General features: G+C 38.2%; 1 protein-coding gene across 2 annotated transcripts; it reads left to right on the top strand.

Moving 5' to 3' along the window:
- Positions 1-6: 6 nt before the first annotated feature.
- On the top strand, positions 7-17,290 carry CUNH3orf58 (chromosome unknown C3orf58 homolog). Of its 2 annotated transcripts, none has more exons than XM_017726471.1 (3): positions 7-1,476; positions 11,618-11,921; positions 14,363-17,290. In XM_017726471.1, the coding sequence occupies exons 1-3, from the start codon at positions 1,417-1,419 to the stop codon at positions 14,692-14,694; spliced, it is 696 nt and encodes a 231-aa protein (XP_017581960.1). In that variant the 5' UTR covers positions 7-1,416; the 3' UTR covers positions 14,695-17,290. The 2 variants fall into 2 exon arrangements, with proteins under 2 accessions (XP_017581960.1, XP_017581961.1); XM_017726472.1 differs by lacking the exon at positions 7-1,476 and adding an exon at positions 8,447-10,678.
- The last annotated feature ends 5,908 nt before the right edge of the window (positions 17,291-23,198 follow it).

Genomic DNA, 23,198 nt, shown 5'->3' with positions numbered 1-23,198 from the left:
TGTCTGCGGGCGGGGGCCGAGGGCTCCCGGGCAGCTGGCCCCAAATCCCGCCGGATCGCGGGGGCCGCCGCTGGCTCTGTGCCCTGACTGACTCTCCTGCAGAGGTACCGGCGGGTGAGGGTCTCGGGTCCCTGCCTCCGGGCAGGAGGCGTTTCTTTAGCTCGCTCAGCCTCATCAGCTCTCCTCCTTCCTTCCTTCCTCCCTCAAAGACTGCGTGTGTTTTCCCGATTTGCCGTCCTCCTCAGGGTTTTAACTCCATCCCCATACCGCTGTGCTGTCGGGTCCCGAGCGGCAGCCGCCGTCCCGCAGGAGCGCAGCGGGTCAGTGCTGGCGGCTGATGCTCTCTGCTTACTTGTGCCTTTCGCATAGTTCGGTGTCAGCGTGTTCCACAATTCATATATTCCCAGGGAGCTGTGGGTGCCCGTGATTCATTTCTTAAGGTCTAGTTCAAGAGAGAGTGCGTAGAGACTGTGCTGCGATGCTGTTGTGCTTTCCTTGTCAGAAACTGACTCATGTGCTATGTCATGTTCTTAATGTGAACTAAATATAGTTACTGCTGGTAGAAATTAGAGATAGGTAACCGCTGAAGAGAGAACACTGTTCATTTATTCGTCGGTCTGTTTTCGGACTACAAATACCTATTTCCTAGTCTTTAATTAGGGGCGTGGGTTATGTGCACCTACCTGAAATTTGTGCTTTAATATGTTATGTAAATTTTTACGTGAAAAATGCATAGGAAACTTCTATTCTGTGGCACCACGCAGTTGCTTCTATTCTGTATCTATTCAGATGGGATGCCTTGCATTTTGGCTTTTAACATGATCAAGGGAATTCCCAAGTGTGCCTTTAGTATCTAGGTTTGGAATAAGAACTGTTTTGTCTAACTACTAAACTGTCCTTGCCTTTATCCAGTGTATGATTAAAATAATATTTGAAAATATGTTTTGAAAACATCACCTCATGATTACTGTTAACATCTGCTGTTTCTCTAGTGAGAGGCCAAGAAATGGTCAAAAAGCAGTGCTGCAAGGCTTTACCCTCCAGAAAGTTTGCCTACTGACTAATTTCTATAAAATCAATTTATGAACTTAATTACAAATTACATATGTTTTTGGGTGGTATGCCTTCTGCCCTTCAGTCTCTCCATGTACAGCTCTTCAGTTTTGTTTTCAAAGTGTGTTTCCAGTTTGGTTCTCAGCAGACTTGAGGGAACAGTAAGTCTCTTCCATTTTGCTATGAAGTTGCTCCTGAGCACAGTGAGAAAGGAAACTCCACTTAAGTAAGAAAATCAAAACTGCTTTGCTCTGCTGAGTATATTCAGAAATTCTTTGAGAAGTGATTTGTTTTGGCTGCATTTCATACAACTTACTTTTTTGGTTTTCAACAGTGGTTTCAACATACTGAGCGTAGACCTAGATGGCCAGAGAACAGCTGTGTTTCTTCATAATTCACGGGGCAACGTATTCTTTACAAAGGGTATGGTACACTTGCAGCATTTACTGTAATGGGCTGGATCATAAGCAGTGGGTTGATTAAGACCGTTGATTCCTCTCAGCTTCTTGATGAACTGTAGAAGAGTCCTGAGATTGTCAAGCAAATTTGCTAAAGAGAATAAAATCTTGGATGGACTTAAGCATTCTGCTCGACATTTATTTTAGCAAAGGTGCATCTGAGAACAGAGCAGGTCAAACTGGTGGGAAATGAGGCAGCTTTTAGCAGTTCAGAGCATATTAAAGCAAGTCTGCCACCTTTTAACAGATCAAAAATGTTTCATAGTGTTGTAAATGTTGATGTTTAGGCATAGCTTGGACAATATTTCTGGGGAGCTTCAGGCCAGCTTTGTGTGCTTAAACACTCCTAGTGGTTTCTCCAGAAGAGTGTTAACTAACTTTGGTAATGGGTACTTGAGGTTTGAAGACCTTCCCTCAATTAGGAATGAAATATCTAAAATACATGAATCTGTATGAACTCTTCCCATTCCCTAGTACTCCAGGCTCTGTGTCTACCTGAGAAACACGTAAGGAACGGGTAATTCTGTATTCTGCAGCTCTTGCAACAGCAACGTGCGAGAGGTGGTTACTTTCTAGAATTGATAACTGACTACTGAGGAGGTTGTTCGTATTAGTACGTAACATATAAAAAACATTTTATGGTATAGTTTCTGCAGTGTCGATGAAGGCAGGTAGTGCTATGGGAATGAAACTTACAGGCTTGTTTTAAAAATTATCTGCTTCCAAGAAAAGAAACCTACACAATGTTGTATGAAGAATCAGATTTTAATTTAAAATAAATCAATAAATAGATGGATTTAACTCATGCTGTCTGTCACTGGAGGGCACAAGGAAAATATTGCTTATTTTTGCCTTGAGCCTTTCATGGAACACTACAGTGACTGAGCACTGTTATTCATAACAGTTTTGGTTTAGAAGTAGAGATAATGTCTAAACTCCTGGTGTACAGTGCATTTAAGTTCTGTGTTGCTTAATTGCATTACAGCTAAATGTAAATAGGCAATTTAGTAGGAATTCAAAGCTTGATCTTTCATTTATAATAGAAAATTCACTGTAGTCATCTACAAGACCCAGCAATTTGTGGATTATGAGGCTTTTCATCAGCGACTGGGATTTTAGCTTGAAGCCTGTGTGGAGTATGGATTATTCCTGAAGCGGTGTTGCTCATGAACTGCATCGTCACAACTGATTTACAGCTTCTGCTGTGGGAATTTTTCAGGTGGGGCTTTAACCCATAGCATGATGTTACTGTTCATCAGAAGTGTAACACTGCACAGTTTAGTGTAGATTACATGTTGTAATCCTAACTCACTATTTGTGTTTTTCATAACTTTCTTGTTAATCTTTGTTCACATCTATTGTCCAGGTGTACTCAGGGAAGAATTTAGACCCTTTTGCCATTTCACTTCATTAAGGAAATGGAATGACAGCGGTAGTATTGTTCAAGTACAGTTCACATATTTTTTTGGGGTATTAAAACACTAATATTTCTTCTGTAGAATCTTGCTAAACTACTCACTAATTAAATCCTTTTGCAGTTTTCATATGAATTCACATTTGAACGAAAGAACTTACATGCTAAAGATTTAACTTCTGATAGATTTGGGGTTTTTTCCTCTCTCCTCCTAATAGCTGTTTTCTGCAATAAAGATGAATACTTTTTAATAAAATAAGGTCATATTTGTAATCAAAATGCTACATCTAAACCAGTATTTCATATAGGCATGAACATTGTACTTGGACAAAAGCAACAACAAAACTTGGTGCTGTTTCAATTCATTCACTGATTAGCAGAGTGTTTTAAATGGGAATCACCTGGAGGATAGGATCTATGCATGGTATCTTATTTCCAACTGAATATGATGATGGTGTGCATCAAGCACTTGCAAAGATAGGTTGGCCGAAGTTGCCTTAGGAAGAAACAGAAAAATTTAAAAAATAACTTGAATTACAGACTGAGTGCAGTGTGACTGTTCGCTCTTTGTAGAATTCATAGAACTGCCATGGATGTAAGCAGATTTATCCTTGTCCTGGGACTTGATATAAACCACCCAGCTTCTAGTTTGTCTTGTAAAATAGATGCAGTGGAGAAAGTTTTTGAGATTTTTTTCAACAGTGATATCTGCTTAAATAGTGGATGTTATTCAACTTTATCAAGTAACTTGATTCATTCTTATCTTCACTTGCAAGTTGGAACATAAACTTACTGTTAATAGAACCAAAAGGTGTGGTACCTCTTATTTTTCATAGAGCTCCTGCCCTGATCCCTGTCAGCCTCCAGATTTCCTCTTTGGAGGCGCTGTGGCAGTCTCCTAACAGTTTTGGATAACAGTACTTGAGCTGCTGCTGTCGTGCCACTGTAGCTGCCATGCTGTGAGCCATGGTGTGCAACCACGCAGTGTCTGACACATTTTGCCAGTGGCAAAGTTTTAAGTTTAGTACTTAAAACAAGAAAAAACAATGCCCCAAATCCAGGGTAAAACCAGAAAATTCCTTTTCTCAGAGTTAGAGAAAGTTCAATCTGGCTCAAGACAGCTGAAATAAAAATTGTTTCTAGATTACAAAACTGTTTTTCAGTTAGATTGTATTTCTCCTAAGATCTTATGCTTACCTGAAAAGACAGTTTATGTCTGTCCTGGCAAAACTGAAACACAGGGTTTATAAGTTGTTGTCACAAAAGTGCACGTATAACTGATCTTGCAACCCTCAATCTTGCCATTGTGTTGTTGGTTTACAGTGTTGCCAGGTGCCATATGGAAATGTCATTGTGTTTGCTTTGTTTTCAGAGTGTCGTGGTTTAACCCCAGCTGGGAACTCAGCCCCATGCAGCTCCCTCCTGTCACACTGGGATGGGGGAGAGAATTGGGAGAGTAGAAGTGAGAAAACTTGTGGGTTGATACCAAGACAGTTTAATAAGGAAGGCAAAGCCAAACAAGGGATTTGTTCAGCAATTCCCATGGGCAGGCAGGTGCTCAGCCATTGCCAGGACAGCAGGGCTCCATCACATGGAATGGTGACTTGGGAAGATGTGCTGTCACTCTGGATGTGTGTCCCCCCTCCTTTCTTCTCCTTCCCCCCAGCTTCACATGCTGATCATGATGCCATATGGAATGGAATATTCCTTACATCAGCTGTCCTGGCTGTGTCCCCTCTGAGCTTCTTGTGCACCCCCATTCCCCTCACTGGTGGGATGTGGAGCAGAAAAGGCCTTGGCTCTGTGTAATCACTGCTCAGCAACAGCTGAAGCATCCCTGAATTATCAATGCCATTTCCAGCACAAATCCAAAACACAGCCCCACACCAGCTACTATGGAAAAAATTAGACCAACACAAAGCAAACTTGGAATTTGCGCACATACTTTGCTGTTAAGGTAAAATGCTTTCACGTAAGGAATATTTCTTCTAACTCTAGAAGGTATCTGCCAATTAAATCCAGAGTGCATTAATGCAACTTTGTCTCAAGCTGTAGCTTTTAACAACCAGTTTAAATGACAATTCTTCAAAGAATGATAGTGAACATTTGTGTCTGGGATTTAAATTACAAGTCCCAAGGACTTTTATTTCTCTAAGAGGAAATGCCAATCTCTATGTGCCAAATAGTAGTATTTCTGCATTTTTAATAGCCTGTGTAAATCATTGCCCCTCCCTCAGATATGGTTTTAGTTCTCTAAATACTTAAGCTTAATGACTTTATTTTTCTCACAACTTCTGATCATTCTTATTCCTTGTGGGGAAAAAGCAAAACAAAACAAACCCAACAGCTGTATCTCTATTCCTAGTATAATTACTCTGCATGAACAGTCTGTTGCCGCATAACCTAAAATTATTCTGGTTTCTCTACATGTCATCATTGGGTTTTCTGTTTGATTTTGTTATGGGGAGAGCAATAGTTGACATCTGGTAAACATATATTAAAACTTCAGCTGATCACTTTGAAACAATTTCTTGCACAGAATTCACTCAAAGTAGCAATTTAGCCAAATGTTCCACAGAATCTTTTTGCTGATCTAGACATAAGAAGTAAATGGGCAAATTCCTCTTTTCTATTTTTTCATACACACTCTTCTAATCATAAGTTATTTTTTGTAGTTCTATTCTAAATACATTGGTAGAATGTAGAATGGCAATTCAGTTTTAATACTTGGTACCCTTTAAACTTTCTTCTTTACTCAATTTGGTGTTTCTGATCTGTAATTCTGCTGCCATAAACCAAGTAGTGGATTTAAGGTAGTTATCTGCACTACCTGACATGTCCTTGAGTGGACTTATTTAAATCCTGGCTCATATAGATACTAGGATTTTAATAGACTGAATTTCCATTGTGAATCTTTTTAAAAGGAACGGAAAATTGTTCTTTGTTGAATTAAAATGGAGTGGCCTCATGTTACAAGAATGTTCCACTGATTTGGTTGTATTGAAAACTGAAGAATCATTTTTTGCAGTGACATATGACTGTACATATTAGACCAGAATTGGCTTGTACTTGTCATGTTAACTGTCATATTTAATTATGTTCCTTAAATTACCGAAACTATTCTCATTCTTCTTTCTAGTGAAAGTTCCCTAGACTGAAAACATGTAGGGTAAATTATAAGGGATATTTTAAAATAGTCTAGAAATTCTTGATGTTATTGTGGGGTGTATATTATGATGAATGGCTGTCTGAATTTAAAGGCTGCAGGGAAGTCACTATATAGACTTAAATAGAAATTCTCCTGAGAAATTCTTGCTCTTGTAGTTTTCAGTAGCAGAAAAATGCTTGTTACCCCACATTACAAACTTTGTAATACCAATGTTGTTCTGGTATGTCAGATGTATAGGGGGAGTTGTGTTTTACTTCCCTGAATTAAGTAATTGAGGCTTTGTTTTTGTCTCGCTCACTACTGATGAGAAGTAAATACGCAGTGATTATTTTCATCTGTTGCAAATTTAATCTGAACAAACTTTTATGAACTACGAACTAATTTGAACAGGTGACAACCAATAATGACATTAAATTTGCTTTACTATGGTTCTCGAGTTTAATCATTGTTCATTAATTTATTTGGAAAAGAGGCATATCTCTGCTGGCATTGTGAAATACAGCTTTTACAGCTGAGGTGTTCAACTTAAAAATTGAGTATTTAGAATTTTGTGTATTTTTGTCCTATAGTATGTCAATTAAGCCTGGTATGTACTTCTTGTTGGCATGAATTGTATGTAATAACTGTTTGAAATGTAGTCAAACTTGAACAGCGGTCAAATAAATAAAAGAAACATGGTTTCAATGGAAACACCAATGTTTGGAGTACTCTTGTTCACTCTGTGCTGTTGGCTATATATGTATAACTTCTGTGGGACTTCTAGGTAAATGTCAAATGGTGTGGCATATAGTTCAGAATTAAATGGTTTTCATTGTACTCACTAGCATTCAGAAAATCATTTGAATACATATCTTCCAGAATGCAGATCAATTCCTGACAAAAGGAGGCATCTGTGTTTAACTGTGCTTTGTAACTCCTTTGATCCGAAAAGCATCATTGTAAAATCTGCTCTCCAGCTCTTCGTGGTTCCAGAGCTCTGCTTATTTGCCTCGGTACTACTACAAGTGCTGCTTTTGTTTACACTGCAGAATCAGCAGTGCTCTGAGAGAGAACTAATTTTCCTTTTGAGGAAGAACATGCTATTTAAATTCTCCGTGCCATGCCTGTTTGTGCCTGGGCAGATGCGGTTTAGCAGGATGACTTAATGAAGGCGTCAGGGAGAGGGTAATTTTGCCATGAAGTTCTTCAGGGTCCCACGGAGAGAAGTCCCCACTCTGTTTTGTGTGTGTTTTTTAAAATTTCATCACATATAAGAGGTAGGTCTTTGTTTGGGCAGATTTTGTCTGGGGTATTTTTTCTGAGCTGGAACTCACTTCCTGCAAATGTTGGAGGTGACATATAGAGAATCTTCTGGAATAGTTTTGAGAATGAAAAGCTTGGATTTTAGTGATACAGTGGAACAAAAATGTCAGTTGTTACTTAAGCTGGTCTGGCTTTTTGGTCTTGATTATGAGTTTTATGCTTCATTATGATAAACTAATACTCTTTTAAGTGTTTAATTCAAAGGGGATTTGTGTTACTGCAGAATACAATAGGCTTTATCAGCTTCAAGCTGGTGAGTCTTCACTGCCTGATCTAAGTCACAGCTCTGAACAAAATGCACTGGCACATTTTGGCATCTTCTCAGGTTTAGACAGATGGAAGTGAGGAAGACAAATGCACTGATAGTGTGTTTTCTGCTTCAGTGAAGTGATAAATTTGCTCTGTTAATTCTTAATATTTATTCTGAGACTACAGTGTATTTTTTTTAAAGGCATAAATGCAGTATTATTCTTTCAGGAACAGCATATCTGTTGTCCCTTTGACAGGGTTTGTTTAGGTTTTTAAGCCTTGCTTAGAGAGATATCTTGGAGCTACACTAATTAGAGCAAGCAAAATATGTTTTGGGGGTGTGTCAGTGGGAATGAAGGTAGCAGAAGTTTTTGGTATCTTTACTGTTTTCCGGCTTTCTGTTAGAAGGTTATACATATTTGTCTGAATACAGAAAGATAACAGCGTTATTGAGGGGGAACTTACTAAGCTACCTATTTGTAGTTTTTGATATGTGTTACTTTATTTTAAAACACATTAAAAAGTTTAAATATCTATGGTTTCCATGGCATTTATGTGTATGTTCACAGATGAAATGTGAGTGGGTGCATCAGAATCAGATTATTTTGTCACAAAACAGCTGATTCTGGTTTTCAGCAAGAGCTTAGTTTTTACCTTAATTGTCAAATGCACATTTTTAAGTCTGCAAATAGCATATTCAAGTACAAAATTATCTAATTAAATATTTAGACTACTGATAATTTGAGAAAATGAAACCAAAACCAAGGTTATGCATTACTCCACAGAAATCAGATTTTTGACAGCGATCTATGAAGCTTTTTGTTTCTAAATGCAACTTGTTCATGGAAAACATGTTTATTAGTCATACAGATTTGTTTTCATTTCTTACTTTCAGAATTTTAATACATGAACAAAAAAATCCTTGTGTTAAGCTAGCTGCAGTTTCCTCTTAGAAAACACCTTTCAAAATAGAATAGTACAAAAAGTTACAAATCGCTGCTTGCAAAGACAAGAGATCTGCACCTCAATTAATATTCTTGTCAAATTCACCAAGTGAATATAAAAACTGCTGAATGAGGCACTTGTACATATTTTTATCCCCTTCTTCGGCTACTGACTTGGGTAATGAAGTGTAGATGTGGCTGTTACATGCCAGTTGGAAGGGGGCCAAAGCAGAGATGTTGTTTGTACATGTGCAGATGTTGGCAGGATTCCCCGAACTCCTGTTGTCAAAAGATGTTTTTATTGCCACAGTGTTATAAATATATCTGTTACAGCATGGCATGCAGATATTCTACTGGTAACATGAAGGTGTGCACTTCTGAATAAACCAGACTGCTCCTAGGATTTCTTGTCTGAAATGAAATTCAGTGTACACAGTGCAGGAACCATAATAGATATATTTGAAAGATCAGTGTCTAAAGCTGTACCTCGAAAATCAGTTTAATCCATTACATAAATCACTGCTGCTGCTGGAAAGGAAAAGTCCCCTTAGCTCCTTCTCTCTTCTGCACTCGGCTGTTGAGGCCTTCTCTCTTCCTCTCACCAGTACATCCCAGCCTGTGATGATATCGATCAGGCTCTGAGCCAATGGAGCACCAGCCCAGCAAGTACCAGCCTTGCTTTCCTAATGATGTGCAGGGGATTGAAATGAGTGTGCTTGGTGGGTTGGAAGGGAGGGACACCTTTGCTTCCAATGGTAGCACATCCTTTGCCAGGTTCAACTGCTTGTGGTTGAATTTGTGTTTGAAAAGGGAGGCAGAGTCATAAGCAGGGCAGGATTGGAACATAGAAAAGGAGAACCATGGAAAAGAAAAGGAGTGGGGTGGTCCAAAGTAATATTTAAATAAAAATATTTAAGCATCATTGAGTTGCGTGCTGATACAATACAGCAATATGAAAATGTCATGCACATTTGGTGAAATTAGTTAAGCCTGTGCTTATCAGGAAATAGAATCAGGTAACTTTTCTCCAATTTAAAGAGAAGTTTATATGATGTAGGTAAAATAATTTCATTTGATGGAAAACAGCCATTTGCTTCTTATTTTGTTTTGGTTCAGGGCTGAATACAGTCATGATAAATGCACATGAAATACCCCTTTGGTGACATTTATTGATACCACAGCCATGTTTTTATTATATAGTCTGCTTAGAATAAGTAAGGAATACTGAATTAGCACATACTTCAGTTGTTGGAAGGTTATTTTGTTAACCACAAAACAAGTAAAAATGCCCCCAAAATCCTCTTAACTCTGGAATGTGACACTTGACCTGAACTGGCAGATATTTGGCTGTACTTACCGCCTTCATTAATTGCCCTGAATCCTGCAGGTAAATAAGCCTGGAGGCTGGATAATGTCTTCCCTATTGCATGGTAGATTTAATTACTGAGAGAGATTTAGTTCTGCTGAGTTATGTGGTATCACAGCTTGAAAATGCCATACTGGTCTCAAATCTGTGAAATTAGTTCTGTATTGTTGTCAGGATTTATCACAACCTGTTTTGCTTATGTGAGTAGATCACGTGATAAAAATAGAGTTGAAGTTCAGACATACAGACACGTCAAAAACTTTGAACCTATTCTGTAATTAACATGGCTCTTTTGCCCAACCAAGAAGGGTGGTTCTTTGCAGTGGTAAACATGGTTACTTGCCCAGAAATTGTCTTCTACGCTTTGCCACCTTAGAGAACAGCTTCATGCCTTTTTGCCATAAAAATGGCAAACGTTGTCAATTATGTATATTAATTATGATTTTAGTTTCTTCATGTGTACTATATAGACAAGGTTTGTTATATTAGGCACCTCTTCCCTGCATGGTCTTGTAGTTCAGATCCGTCTACATGAGGTGTTTCCTTCCAGTCTCTTTCCCCAGTTTACAATAAATGTTTTCTTCCATTGTGGTTTCCAGGAGGTATAAAGCTTTCATGCATCCTGAAACGCCACCATGCTGTTCACCCCAACCGTGGTAGAACCTTTGCTACATCATTGCTGCAGAATTGGTCATGAGTTGTGTCTGGTGACATGATAGCAAGGTAGAACACGAGGAAGGGGCATGGGCACGTGGTATCTCCTAATAGTTAAAATTAGTGTACATCATACTCTTAGAGTGCTAACTTCTATAAATTTGTGGTTTCTTAAATTAGCGCTTTTGTAGTTTCTTCCTGTTGCATTCCTATTCAGCATTCCTCCACAGTTTGGAGGGTACTTTTTAAGTGCTTGTCCATATCGAAGTCCTAGGGCACATTCAGCATAGCTGAATTAGGAAAACCATGCTGGTGTGTTGTGGGTTGTTTTGTAATTGCTTTTAGTGTGTCATTTCTGTTCAGTCTCTTGTGTTAACTTCACAGAAAGGTACTGTTGGAGACAGATTTTACTGTTGATAAAAATGTTAAGTGGCCCTGTGTAAGAAGCACACAGTATAAATAGAGCAATTAATCAAGAGATAGACTGTTATGGTATACGAGAAAAATAAGAAACCTCAAAAGAATCCCATCAACTAGGAAAAATGGAAGGGATGGTGATGGAGAGAAGGAGGTGCCACTTTGTGAAGTTTTTTTTCTTTAGATTATTAAAAGAATTGATTTTAATTAAAAGATCAAATGCAAGAATATCTTGATGGGAAATATACTTGAATTACTACAAGAGATGTGTAATAAAACACCAAGAGAAAAAGATGGTTGGTGGAATTGTGTGTGTGAATATATATGAGTGTGTGTGTATATATGGAAAGCTAGATACGGGTTGTGTATTGCTTCAGGTCATCCAACTTTTTCCCTTCACTAGTTCAGCAAGGCCTCTTGCTCACATAAATACATTTTCTATTGTTTTTCCTTTCCCTTTGAAACTTAGAAATATATGGATTATAGTTTTGATGGGTATTTACAGCTTTTTCTTCTAAGTTTTATTGAAAAGCCTTTTAAAATCTAAACTGTTTTGTATTAATTAAAATGTCAAAAATTTTTTATATACAGAGTTTTCCATCTGATGAGGGTTGGCCATTCGCAAAGTACTTGGGAGCGTGCGGAAGAATGGTGGCTGTCAACTATGTGGGAGAAGAGCTGTGGAGTTACTTTAATGCACCATGGGAGAAGCGAGTGGATCTGGCCTGGCAATTAATGGAAATAGCTGAGCAGCTGACAAATAATGACTTTGAATTTGCACTCTACCTCCTTGATGTCAGCTTTGACAACTTTGCAGTGGGACCAAGAGATGGAAAAGTTATCATTGTAGATGCAGAAAACGTTCTGGTAGCAGACAAAAGGTTGATCAGACAGAGTAAGTTTCTTCTTTCACTCCCCTCACCCCATGTGTCTCACTTCTTTCTCGGCAATATTTAAAGTATGTGTGGTTGCTAAATACGTATTTTGTTGGCTTTACAACTAGACTACTAATTAACAAACGAATTAGCTTTCTTCTGCAGTTAGACTACTAATTAGCTTGACCAATTTGTCAATTTCATGAAGAGCGTACCTGGACACTTTTAAGTACTGTAAAGCTGCATAAAGGAAGAGATGGGGATGGGAAGAGAGTGTTGATGCTGGGTGTGTTTGGACAAATGGACAGATAAGCAGCCTGGCTGTCTTGTCTACCTTAGCTAAGAGAGAGAGGTCCCTTTTGTCTTTTCCCGGAAGCACTTTTAGAGGTCTTGGAATTCTACTTTCCGTGAGTGACTAACAGTGTTAGTTCCTGCTTTGCCTTAGTCCCATAGCCTGACTTTGCTTCAGTGGTTCTGGTTGGTTCTCTAATAATGGAACTGAAGGAATGGGTGATTATAGTGCTGTTTCCAAATTAATTTTCTTTCTGTCAACTGTAAAAGCTCAAAGCAGTGGCAGCAGAAGAGGTGTTTGACAAAGTGGCATCACATAGGCTTATATTCTTTTTGAGCTTATAAGGAAGATTTAACAGACCTAAGGGCTGGAGACATTGAACATGAGACCCTGGATTCTGCAGAAGTTCATGGCAACAGGCCAAGTGCTCCAGTTTGCTTTGGGTGAATGGATTTATTAAGCTTTGCATATAGGCTTCATATGTTGTGCTGCAGAATTAAGTTTTGGACTGTGTTTTTCTATCCCCACACTTTTCTGCAAGGAAATGCGTTTCGGGGTTGTTTGGTTGGTTGTTTTTTATTAGATTTATTATACGTTCTAAAGCTTAGATTAAAACTTTATGAGCCTACCAAGGAAACCTTTTAATGTGTTGGATATCCAGTACATTTACTTTAGAACTCTGTCCGTTCCATTCTTTTCTGTTCTGTTCCTTTCCTTCCCTCTTAAAATAATATTACTGAAGGCTTTCATTTTTGGAGCATGTCTGAATTGCTCAGGCAGAAAGACATCCAGATGAACTCTGAAAATGTTGATATGTATGTGGAATAGGAGCAAGTAGCTCCTTGCAGAAGCTGAATGCTGGAAGTGTCACATCTGTTGTCCCAGCCAGGATTTTGGTGTGTGATCTATGATCTAAATCAAGAACACAATAACTTGTGTTGTGGTTGACATTTAATACTGATTTCATGAATCTTCTGGAAAGTTCCATTAGACAATCTCTGTCCAGAATGATTAATACGCCTGTTTAGCTATTTCAGTGTGTACGTTCTATCCAATTGCACTCTACAGTAGTACCTGATTGTACTCTGTGTGGGATATCATGTTTGAATTTGCTGAAGCCCTTTTTTCCCATTCTCCTTTGCTGGATTTTTTTCCACATTGAATTTGCTGTTAATTCTACACATCTTACACCATGTTTTTATAGTTTTAACTGTCATCCTTCAGTACTCTTTTTTTTTCTAAACTGTCAGTGTGCCATGAATGAGAAGACCAATAGTCAGCCCAGAGACTAGCCAAGCACAGATTAATTTTTTTTTGTACCTCACACTGCTAAGAGAGATCTGCAAAGCTATGGGACTCCATGACAAGGACGTCTTCTCAAAGCTGGCAGTAGTCTGGAAACTTAAGATGAAAGTTTTCTAGCAATAAGTAGTAAGAACTCACGAGAGCTCCCACTTAGTAACCTTTTAAGTATTATTACTGCATAAGGTATGTTATGTAGATCAGGTTTTAAGTTAAAGAAAACTACCAAGGAGAGAGGTTTGTACTTGTACATAAATGCTATTTGCTTTGCTGAATTTTACTTTCTTCCAAGATTATAAGTAATGCATCTGCTTTTTTATATTCTTAATCGTTACTGCCATGTCAAAAGTAAGATAGAAGATAAAGTTTCAGAAGTTTATAGTAATTACTTTGGAATGTTGTTTTAGGCTTTGGTAGACCACTTGCCAGCAGTAGTTTCCAGGGCAACTGGAGAAACCAAATCTATGTTGCTAGAATAAATCATGTTGCTTGTTTGTTTTTCTCTCAGCTTTGGCTGTGGATTGTTCTCTGGTACTTGCTCATGCTACATTTTTTCCTCTGGGTATGTGTGAATGTAGATTTCATGTGTTTACTCATCAAAGAGAAGGAAGCAAAACCAGCAGCAATCTATTTTGCCCTCTTTCTTTCTTTCCCTTATTTTTTGTTTTGTCAGGACCATTTCAGCAGAAGGATGTACCAAACTATCAGATGCAGTTTTAGGCCAATACATTTCAGAGTTTATCTAAACAAAATTGGTTTGTAGTTTAAATGTTAGCAGTTTGCTGTGTATTGAGCTTCTGATGGTATTCAGACACGCTTCTTCCTCCCCCCTCTCACTTCTTTTTCCTGTCTCCTTATATTTCACAGATAAACCTGAGAACTGGGACGTGTGGTACGAAAGCAAGTTTGATGACTGTGATAAAGAAGCTTGTCTGTCCTTCTCTAAAGAGATTCTTTGTGCTCGTGTCACTGTGGACCACAACTATTACGCCGTTTGTCAGAACCTTTTATCCAGACATGCCACATGGCGTGGCACTTCAGGGGGGCTCCTCCACGACCCCCCAGCTGAGATTGCCAAAGACGGGCGCCTGGAAGCCCTGCTGGACGAGTGTGCCAACCCAAAGAAAAGATACGGTCGATTCCAAGCCGCCAAGGAACTCCGGGAATACCTTGCACAACTGAGCAACAACGTGAGGTAGTCCACAGTGAAATTCTTTTGCAACACTGGCTAAAACACTATTGCAAAGACACATAGAAAAAAGAAGCTTTGGACTCATGTGTTAAAAAGAGAGAATAAAAAACCCTAGTTTATCAGTTTTCTAAATACTGTAAAAATAGAATTTTATGGTGTTATAATGTTCCTTTGCAAACAAACAAGGTACTTACTGAATTAAAACTTGAGCTACTATTGACTTTCCTCCCTAACTGTTTGAAAGGGAGTAGGTCACAAAAGACTGTGATAGCTTAATTGACAGCTTGTGTGTCAAAGGGTACTTTACATAAAACTGCATTAGTGTCACAGTTTTGTGAAACTGATGTTCTTACTTGGAAAGTCAAGTTAGACTGGCGGCCTGTTTTAAAGGCCTTTTTCCTGACATCATTGTCTCATTTTTGTGTTTGTTTAAACACCTTGAAGTGGCATTTACATCCAGGTAAATCTAGCTGTCTGCATTGTTTCAAACTGAACAGGCTTTCACATCAATGCTGTGCAGAGCATTCCTACTGTGAGTGCAGGATTCTGAAGTTTACTGTCTAATTTTAGGGGGTTTTACACTGTATTTTACCATGCTTAGACATTGTGGTTTGTTTTTTTAAGATCATCATAAACTCAAATTTCACTTGAACTAACATTTGTTTAATGTCTTCTGTGGTTCTGCTGTTGGAAATATCACTTAATGTAACTATTGTACAAAACTTCCCTTCGTGCCAGTATATACTCATGGCTGTTTAACAGGAAATCATGGTATGAGCAAACTCTTATTTTTAACAGAGATAATTTGAAAATTGGAAAGACACTACAATAAAAAGTTCAGTATTAATTTGAATTGGGGATAGAAGATTGACTAAAAATAAAAAATTACTAGTCTGGTGTAGTTAAGCATAAACCAAAGAAAATGGTTTTGTTTATTAGTTTTTGAACACATAGTAAACAAAAAATGCTATACTTTAGTGAAGCTAATAATTTTCAAAATTCAGATTTTGATTGTCCTAGGTTACTTTCTGAAGAACTTCTAAAACTGTGTACTTATGCTAGAGAAAACCCTAATTTGAATAATAATGTCAAGCAAGTTAGCAGTTTGTTTTACATCCTTCGAGGTGTGTTGAATGGAATTTCCTGAATATTCATCTTTTGGTTTACCAGTAAGCTGTACTCACTCTAGGTACCTTTTCATGAGCTAAGTTTGATTATTCCCAGTGCAGTTGAAATGGACTTGTTGAGGTTTGTGTAAATACAGAGTTGTTCTCATAAATCACAGTTTTTGTAAAAGCCTCAGTTACTGCTACAAGAACTCACTTGAAAGCTTGCTCCTCAGTTTTTGGTTTTGTTTAATTTTTACAACTACTATGCTTCATTTTCCTGAAATCTTGTTCATACAAATATACTCTTAGGAAATGTGTGCATATTACTTCTTGTAACAGTAATGAAGGAAACTAATATTTCTTAAATGCGTGTATAAAACACTATTTTGTACAAGCTAAACATAGTTCTGAGCAAGGTAATGTGTGCTACTTCCAAGAGCAGGCTGCTCTGCCTCCTGTACTGCATCAAAGCCTGATGGAAATTGTTCTGCAAGTGCAAGTGAGGGAAATGGCAAACTCACTGACTTCTTTCTCAAAGCTCAGAGTGGAGCTATGCAGAGATGCAGGGTGCTCTTTGATTTCTTAAGTTGCTGTGTTTTGAGGACATGGTTTAATGGTGGTGCTGGGTTGCTGGTTGGACTTGATGATCTTAAAGATCTTTTCCAACTTTAAAGATTCTATGATTAAGTATATTTTAGAATTGGAAATTCTCACTCTTACGCGATCATTGCCGCTGTAGTCTTAATTTGTTTCCAGTCCCTTGTCTTGTTTTCTGAAGTTAGAATGTTCAGTGCAGCTTTTAATTTTAATTTCTCCCCTCATTTGAACAGTTTTATGTGCTTGTTCTGGCACAAGCTATTATATTTCTTCATAAAATCCACTTATTTGAAGAAAATAGACTAATCCTCAGACTAGGTACTACCACCCTACCATAAAAGCCTTGACTTACCACTACAGTTGATTTTTAAACATCTACCACATTTCCCAAAGAGAGAGTGGAGTACGATTGTTGAAGTTGTGAAGGAATCGAACACTGCCAGTTTTGGTTACTACTTGAGACAGTTCTGTAACTGTCAGAATGTTCTGTTAGATTTTGTTTGGGGTTTAGTCCCTCCAGAAACAAGTTACTAAAGCTGCTTGTAAAAGGAACTTTGAAGTGAAAAGAAAACAAGCCCCAAAAACCCCCACTACAACAAAAACACTACAGGGAAAACATTGTGGAGAGCAATAAATCTTGTTCCATTTGCACCTGTGAGATATTTATTGTACAATAACAATTTATATTTTTAGTCATTGCCCATTATTATTGATGAACATGGTGAAATATTTTTGAATGAGATGTTTGGGGTTTGTATGTGCATTAAAATTGTCCTTTTGTACTGTAAGTTACTGTTTGTTTGGAATATTTTATCAAAATTGTCTCCCTGTGCCTTTATATTATAAGAAAGTTGTTTCTGCAACTTCTAATGATATTAATAAAGAATACTTTAAGAACCTTGTCTCAGCTATTCATTTTCAGGTCAGTAAGTCTTTTAGGATTAACTGAGTCTTTTGGGATTGTCGTAGTCTAGCATGCATTAAAATATACATAGAACTAGTTTTTGTAGTGTTCCAGAATGCACCATCATCAGAAGTGGGGATTTTTGGTAGTTTCACATATTAAAAAATTTGTTTACTGTTACAAATTAATTTTGATTTTCTCAGTTAGAAGAAGGGCCTACCTCCTCCATCAGGAGAGGGCATGGAAAAATATGACCAGAATTCTGAGCAAAGAAATTGGGGGAATATTGCTGGGGAATTGAATGAAGGGAAACTTGCTGACTTCAGTGCCTCACAGTAGAAAATTAGTATACCAATAATGGGCCTAATTATTCCCCTTCTTATAGAATATCAGGAGCAATTCTAATTGTTTATTTAGATACACTCATTTGAGAAATTATATGTGGAGATGGTTGAGCTTAGCACACTCACACTCGCTTTCCTAAGGATAAATTTAGAGCTCTGGCAAAAAGCAGATTTAGTCATAAACAACTTTTAAGAGTTGCTCTCTTCTATATCGACAGCCAGCACACTTTGTGAGGAGTGGAGTTTGTGCAGCGAGCGCACACAGTTACAGGATTATGGCAAAGCACACTCTGGGTTTTAGTCTTGAATTTCACATCCTACTTTTTTTCCAGTTCTAATATGAATCAATATTCTGTAAAAAAAGTCTCATTTCATCTGCTTACTGTTTTATATAATCAAAATATGTAAACACCTGTCAGCTCTCAATTTGTTTTAGAGGAGGGTGAGACTTGACAAAGGTTAGGAAAATGCATTCTTTTCTCAGACCACCTTCCTGCATTCTTTGACCGAGATGTTCTTGGTTGTGTTTATTTTTGTTGTTGGTGATGTTTTGTTTTAAAAACTTCCTAGTTTACAAAGGAGGAGAACTTGCCAGGGAAGATAGTTTAATAACTATTCCTTCAGCTGTTTGCCTTCCTGTCCGTCTCAGCTGTACATACTTTTGCAGTTCTCCCCAGTCTCTCTTGTGGATATTGTCAGCAGTCCATTACAATATTTTCCCAATTATTTTTCTAATTACTTTTTTTCCCCAAAGGTATTATACAAAACATATTAGGGTTATTGTTAACATCTTCCTAGAAGAGGTGGTATTTTGCCTCTGCCAAACAGTAAAATTATGTATACATATGTTAATTAAATTGTGTTTGTCTTTGATCTTTATATATCCTGTTTATTTTCAGCATAATTCAGGACTATTATAGTATAAATAGACTGGATTTGCTTTCTGCTAACATTGTCTTTTTTCCTAAATAGTTAATTGGCACTTGAAATAGAAGTATTAGGGTCACCTCATTCCTTTCAGGAAGGTGGGGTTTGGGTAAAAAGCTGGCTGGTGGAAGTGTGATGGTGGTGTTCAGTGTTTGAAACGTGAAAACACTGTGGAAGTACAGACCAGCCCTGAGTGTTATGTGGCACATACTTGCTGTGATACGCACCTGCTCCAGGACCAAATATGTTATCAGAAATGCTTTTTGTCATTTTTGTAGAAATTGCTTGTGGACACAGCTGTCTGAATTTATAAATGACTGCATTATCCAGGTGCTTGACCAGCAAGTGCAGCAGGAAGGAGACAAAAGCTGAGGAGGTCTCTGTGCCCTGAGCAGGGCCTCTCTCCCCTGGCACTGCCCTCTGCTCCTTCGGGGTTGGGTTGCCCTACGGATCCCTTCAGTGCTGACAAAAGCCTCTGCATCCTCAGTGTGTGCATGTCTGAGATCTGCCTCAGCCTAAACTGGGACTTGTCTCCTCCACTGAACGTCTTCAGTGTGTTTTTGCCCAATTAGCAGTTCCAATTTATATTTATTTGGGCTTGGAAGACATTTGGTGTGCATGTGGGTAAGAGCTGCTGGCAAGGAACCTGGTTCATGTGCATCAACACTGCTCTGCAACCAAACCAGCACCTGGAAGCAGGAATAGGATTGAGAGATTCATTTCAGATCTGCCTTACTCCTTCTGAACAGGGTTAATATAAACCCAGACTGAGAGCTAAATGTGTTCTTCACTAGGCAGAATGAGAATCCTGCATTTTGACTGAGCTTCCTCAGAGTTAAGTTTATATATTATTTATCTATTAGTTTTTGCTAATGTCATATTCAAATTTTATCTGTATATACAAATGTATATACATGTATATACCATATATGTGTATTTAGCCTAAGCTGCTATTGCAGAATTCAGATTGGAATTCAGGTTCTCAACTAATGATGTTTTACTCAGTTGAAGTGCTTTACTTGTGGAAAGTCTAATAACATAATTTCCCCACCTTGTCTTTATCTATGCGACTGCTCATCAGATCTGATGTCTTAAGGACCTAAAAACTGATCTGTAACCAGCTATTATTTGGAACAAACTAATGATCTTCCTGGTCTTATTTTAAGTCGTTTCAAGTTTAAATTTTTGATTTGCAATGTGATAACTGAGCTTACATGCTACTGTTGTATTTATATTTTGGTGCCTTACTGTAAAGGAACTGTGGCTTCTGATTGTTTTTGTAGTTATAAAAGTGTTTTGATTTGGAATACTGCTCTTCTAGACTTTCAGATGTTTTGTTAGCACTGTGAGAGAAAGATTGCAGCTCTGGCTTTTAGACATCCAACATTCCTCAGCAGAGTCCAGTGTAGGAATTCTGAAATGCTCTTACAAGTACCACATCTCTTGTAATTCACTAGATGCAGAATTGAGGCAGACTGTATCTTTTGATGCCTGGATTTTTGAGACATGAGAAATTGTAACCCATCTCCCTTAAGGCAAAAGCATTCTGAAAAGGAGAAAATACATTCTTATAGGTGATTTTGTGGTTTGGTTTTTTTTTTTTTTTTTTGCATTATTCTGTACTTGTCTGGAGTTCAACTGATTACATTTTGTGAGATGAATCTAATTATGCTGCCTTTATAATGTTAAAATCTTGCAAAAGTCACTTTTTAGCAATTTGTATTAGTGCCTTTTAAATAGAATATTTTAATTTTAATGTGATGTATTTCCATAAATAAGCAGTTAATTACAAACATTTTTGCCAAGTGTAACCACATTTTTTTTCTGTATTTGGGCTAGCAATTTATTCCATACACTGACCTTTGTCTGCCCACCAAAACCATCACTAGTATCACACTTGGATTTACCCAGGAGGTACGCTTTTTTTCATGTCTGCTATTGCTAGAATTGATGTGTAGCAAGGACACAATTGCAGTTACAAATGGAGTAGGGGTCTGTTCCTCGTCTCTAGCACAGCTCTTTAGTGGTAGATTATCAGAACTTCTCTGTTCTACAGACAACTAAGCAAAGTGCTGCACTGTTTGGGTTCCAGTACATGAGCCACAGGCTGAGGTATGTTGGTGTGAATTGAAAGTAGCTGGTAAGGTTAGGTAGAGTGGGTTAATGAACAATATACAAAAGCAATGGGTTTGAAGTTAAATCCTCACTTCATGTGCATTGCAGGCAGAGTGAACCATGTTTAAAATAACCCACACATTGGAAAGTCATCCAGAGAGAAGAGCTTTTGTTCCCATGAGCTACACATGGCGATTTGCATGTGGTATACAATGACATCAGCATATGAATTGCAGGAAGAACAGGTATTGGGGGGTCAGGATCTGTTTTGAAGATTTATTTGTGCTTAATATTTAGCAAAAAGAAAAGAAGTATAATTAGAAGACCATGAACCAGGGTAAGAGTTTTTTCTTCCAGAGCAGAAACAATGAAGGGAGGATGTTTGCTGAAATAGCACCTCGGTCCAGGCAGCGGACAGATGTCTGCAGGAGGAAATCTGTTCAGTAGCCCATGACCATCCTGTGTTCCACGTAGATGTTGATTTTTTGTTCTACTGATTTCATTTTGGTAGCTGTTTTCTGCTTTGCATTCAAGAGCCAGAATAAATTTGACTTATGTTTTCCTTACCTAGTGGCAAAGGAGCCTCAGGCCAAGCGTTGGTGGGTGCTGGTGGCTCTTGTGCCGCATCCTGCAGGAAGGGGCACAGGGCTTCACTTCCACAGCCCTCCAGACTGCAAAGAACTTGGGGGAAATTATTTCCTGGTTCAGGCTGATGTGGAGTAGTAGCTTGCCAAAGGAAGCTTTGGGGCGGCTTATCAGGTACCAGTGCACCTTGTTGGGTACCAGTTAAAAAGAAAACAGTGTTTAACTGTGGGATACCCATGTGCCTTGAAAATTCTTTTGCAATTCTTGTGGCTGGATTGAGCCCAGTTTTCAGGAAACTTTTCTCCACCAGTATTTGACTGTCAGGGGATGTAATTCACAGTGGCTGAAAGGTATGGTCAGATGATTCGCAAACCACTTAAAAGTATTCAGATCATGTTTGTAATTCAAATATCTGTGTTATTTAATGTTATATTTATTGAAGTCTGTTCTTCTTTAGGCTTTTGTTAAGGCCTCTAGGTTCTTGCCAGTTGTCCTACTTATAGACAGCTAAGTAGCCCTTGATGTTTGTAGCAAACCACAGGGGAAAACAAGAACAACATGCAGTTTCATGCATTCAGCAGCTTCAAAACCAAGCAGTGCTAAAATTTATTTATTTTATATATTGATTACAGTTTTGGGGTCAAAATGTTCGTAGATACCCTTTGTATTCATCCTGGTTGTACATCTGCAGATGTTTTTCCCAGTGTTTGGGAATGTTTTAATACTTACAGAGCACATTTCAAAGCTGAATGGAATCTGGTAACATTTACCTTACTTGCTGAATGTACTAAAAGCCAGTAATATTTAACTGCTTTGATAGTGTAAATTCTAGACTATAGCCTCTTAACTGCCAACTTGTTTTCCTAGTGAAAAAAGATAGAATAAAAGAACATGTGCATTAACTGCTGGTTAAATTGTACAAAAGGCTGTGGTAAACCTCTCATTTCTATTTGCTGTGCATAAGGTCTCTATATTATATATTCAGTACAATACTGTGTGATGATCTTTTCATTACAGTTAGCCCATGTACAACAGTAAGATTTCTGTAAAAAAAAAAAGATTTTGATACCACCTTGGTTTTTGGTGGAACAAAACAGTGCCTGGAGAAATTAAAAAGGAAAAAAGATAAAGAAAAAAGAATCTGCTCAAGTTGAGTATTGGTGGGGCCGTGGATGGACCAGCAAATGATGTGGGAGGAGGTAACAATAAAACAAACCTGGAGAGCACTGGAAGCTGCTGCTGTAGTTCACCAGCTGAGCTGCTGCCATAGGCATCCTGGCTGTAGGGAACGAGGGAATCTCTTACCACTTCACAATTCAGCAAGGAAAGGGTGAGCTTCCAGCAGTGACTGACACAAAAGAAATCACTGCAGTTGTTGTACAACGTGGGGATTTTAAGTAGACTGTTCTAGGCCAAGTCTTTCCCCGAAGAGAACTCTTGGGAGTTGCTGAAGCTGTGTAAGGCTGCTAAGCAATCCTTTTGGGTAAGTAAAGTGCCACACTCCTGGCTTTAAAGTGTGGCTCAGCTGTGAAAATCCCTCACAGAGGACTGAATGTTCAAGGTTTGTGCTACAATATCTATATACTTCTTTACTTTTGAAGAATGAAGCAGGAAGTTTCTCCAAGCCCTGTAGGAAAGATGTAATAATCTCCCATCTGATTTCCCTTGCATGTTCTGGGTTTCACAGAAGGAAAATACAGGTGTGTGGACTCAGAGGAGTCCAGGAGTCCTCTGAGAAGAGGGCTTGAAAATACCTTGTGGTTTATTGTAACAAGTAAGTCAAAGTGTAGGAGGGAGGCTGAGAAGTGGCAAAGAATGGTTAATCCTGAAATGTAAAGCACATGGAAAATCCGGGCTACGATTCTGATTTTCAGAAAATGTTTTGTTTCTTCCCCCCCATTCTCCCATCTTAGATGTACACGTTTCTTCA

The sequence above is a fragment of the Corvus brachyrhynchos genome, unplaced genomic scaffold (genome assembly GCF_000691975.1).
Source record: "Corvus brachyrhynchos isolate BGI_N302 unplaced genomic scaffold, ASM69197v1 scaffold221, whole genome shotgun sequence".
Lineage (NCBI taxonomy): Eukaryota > Metazoa > Chordata > Aves > Passeriformes > Corvidae > Corvus > Corvus brachyrhynchos.
The sequence above is the reverse complement of the archived record's forward strand: the minus strand, read 5'-3'. Positions and strand labels throughout refer to the sequence as shown.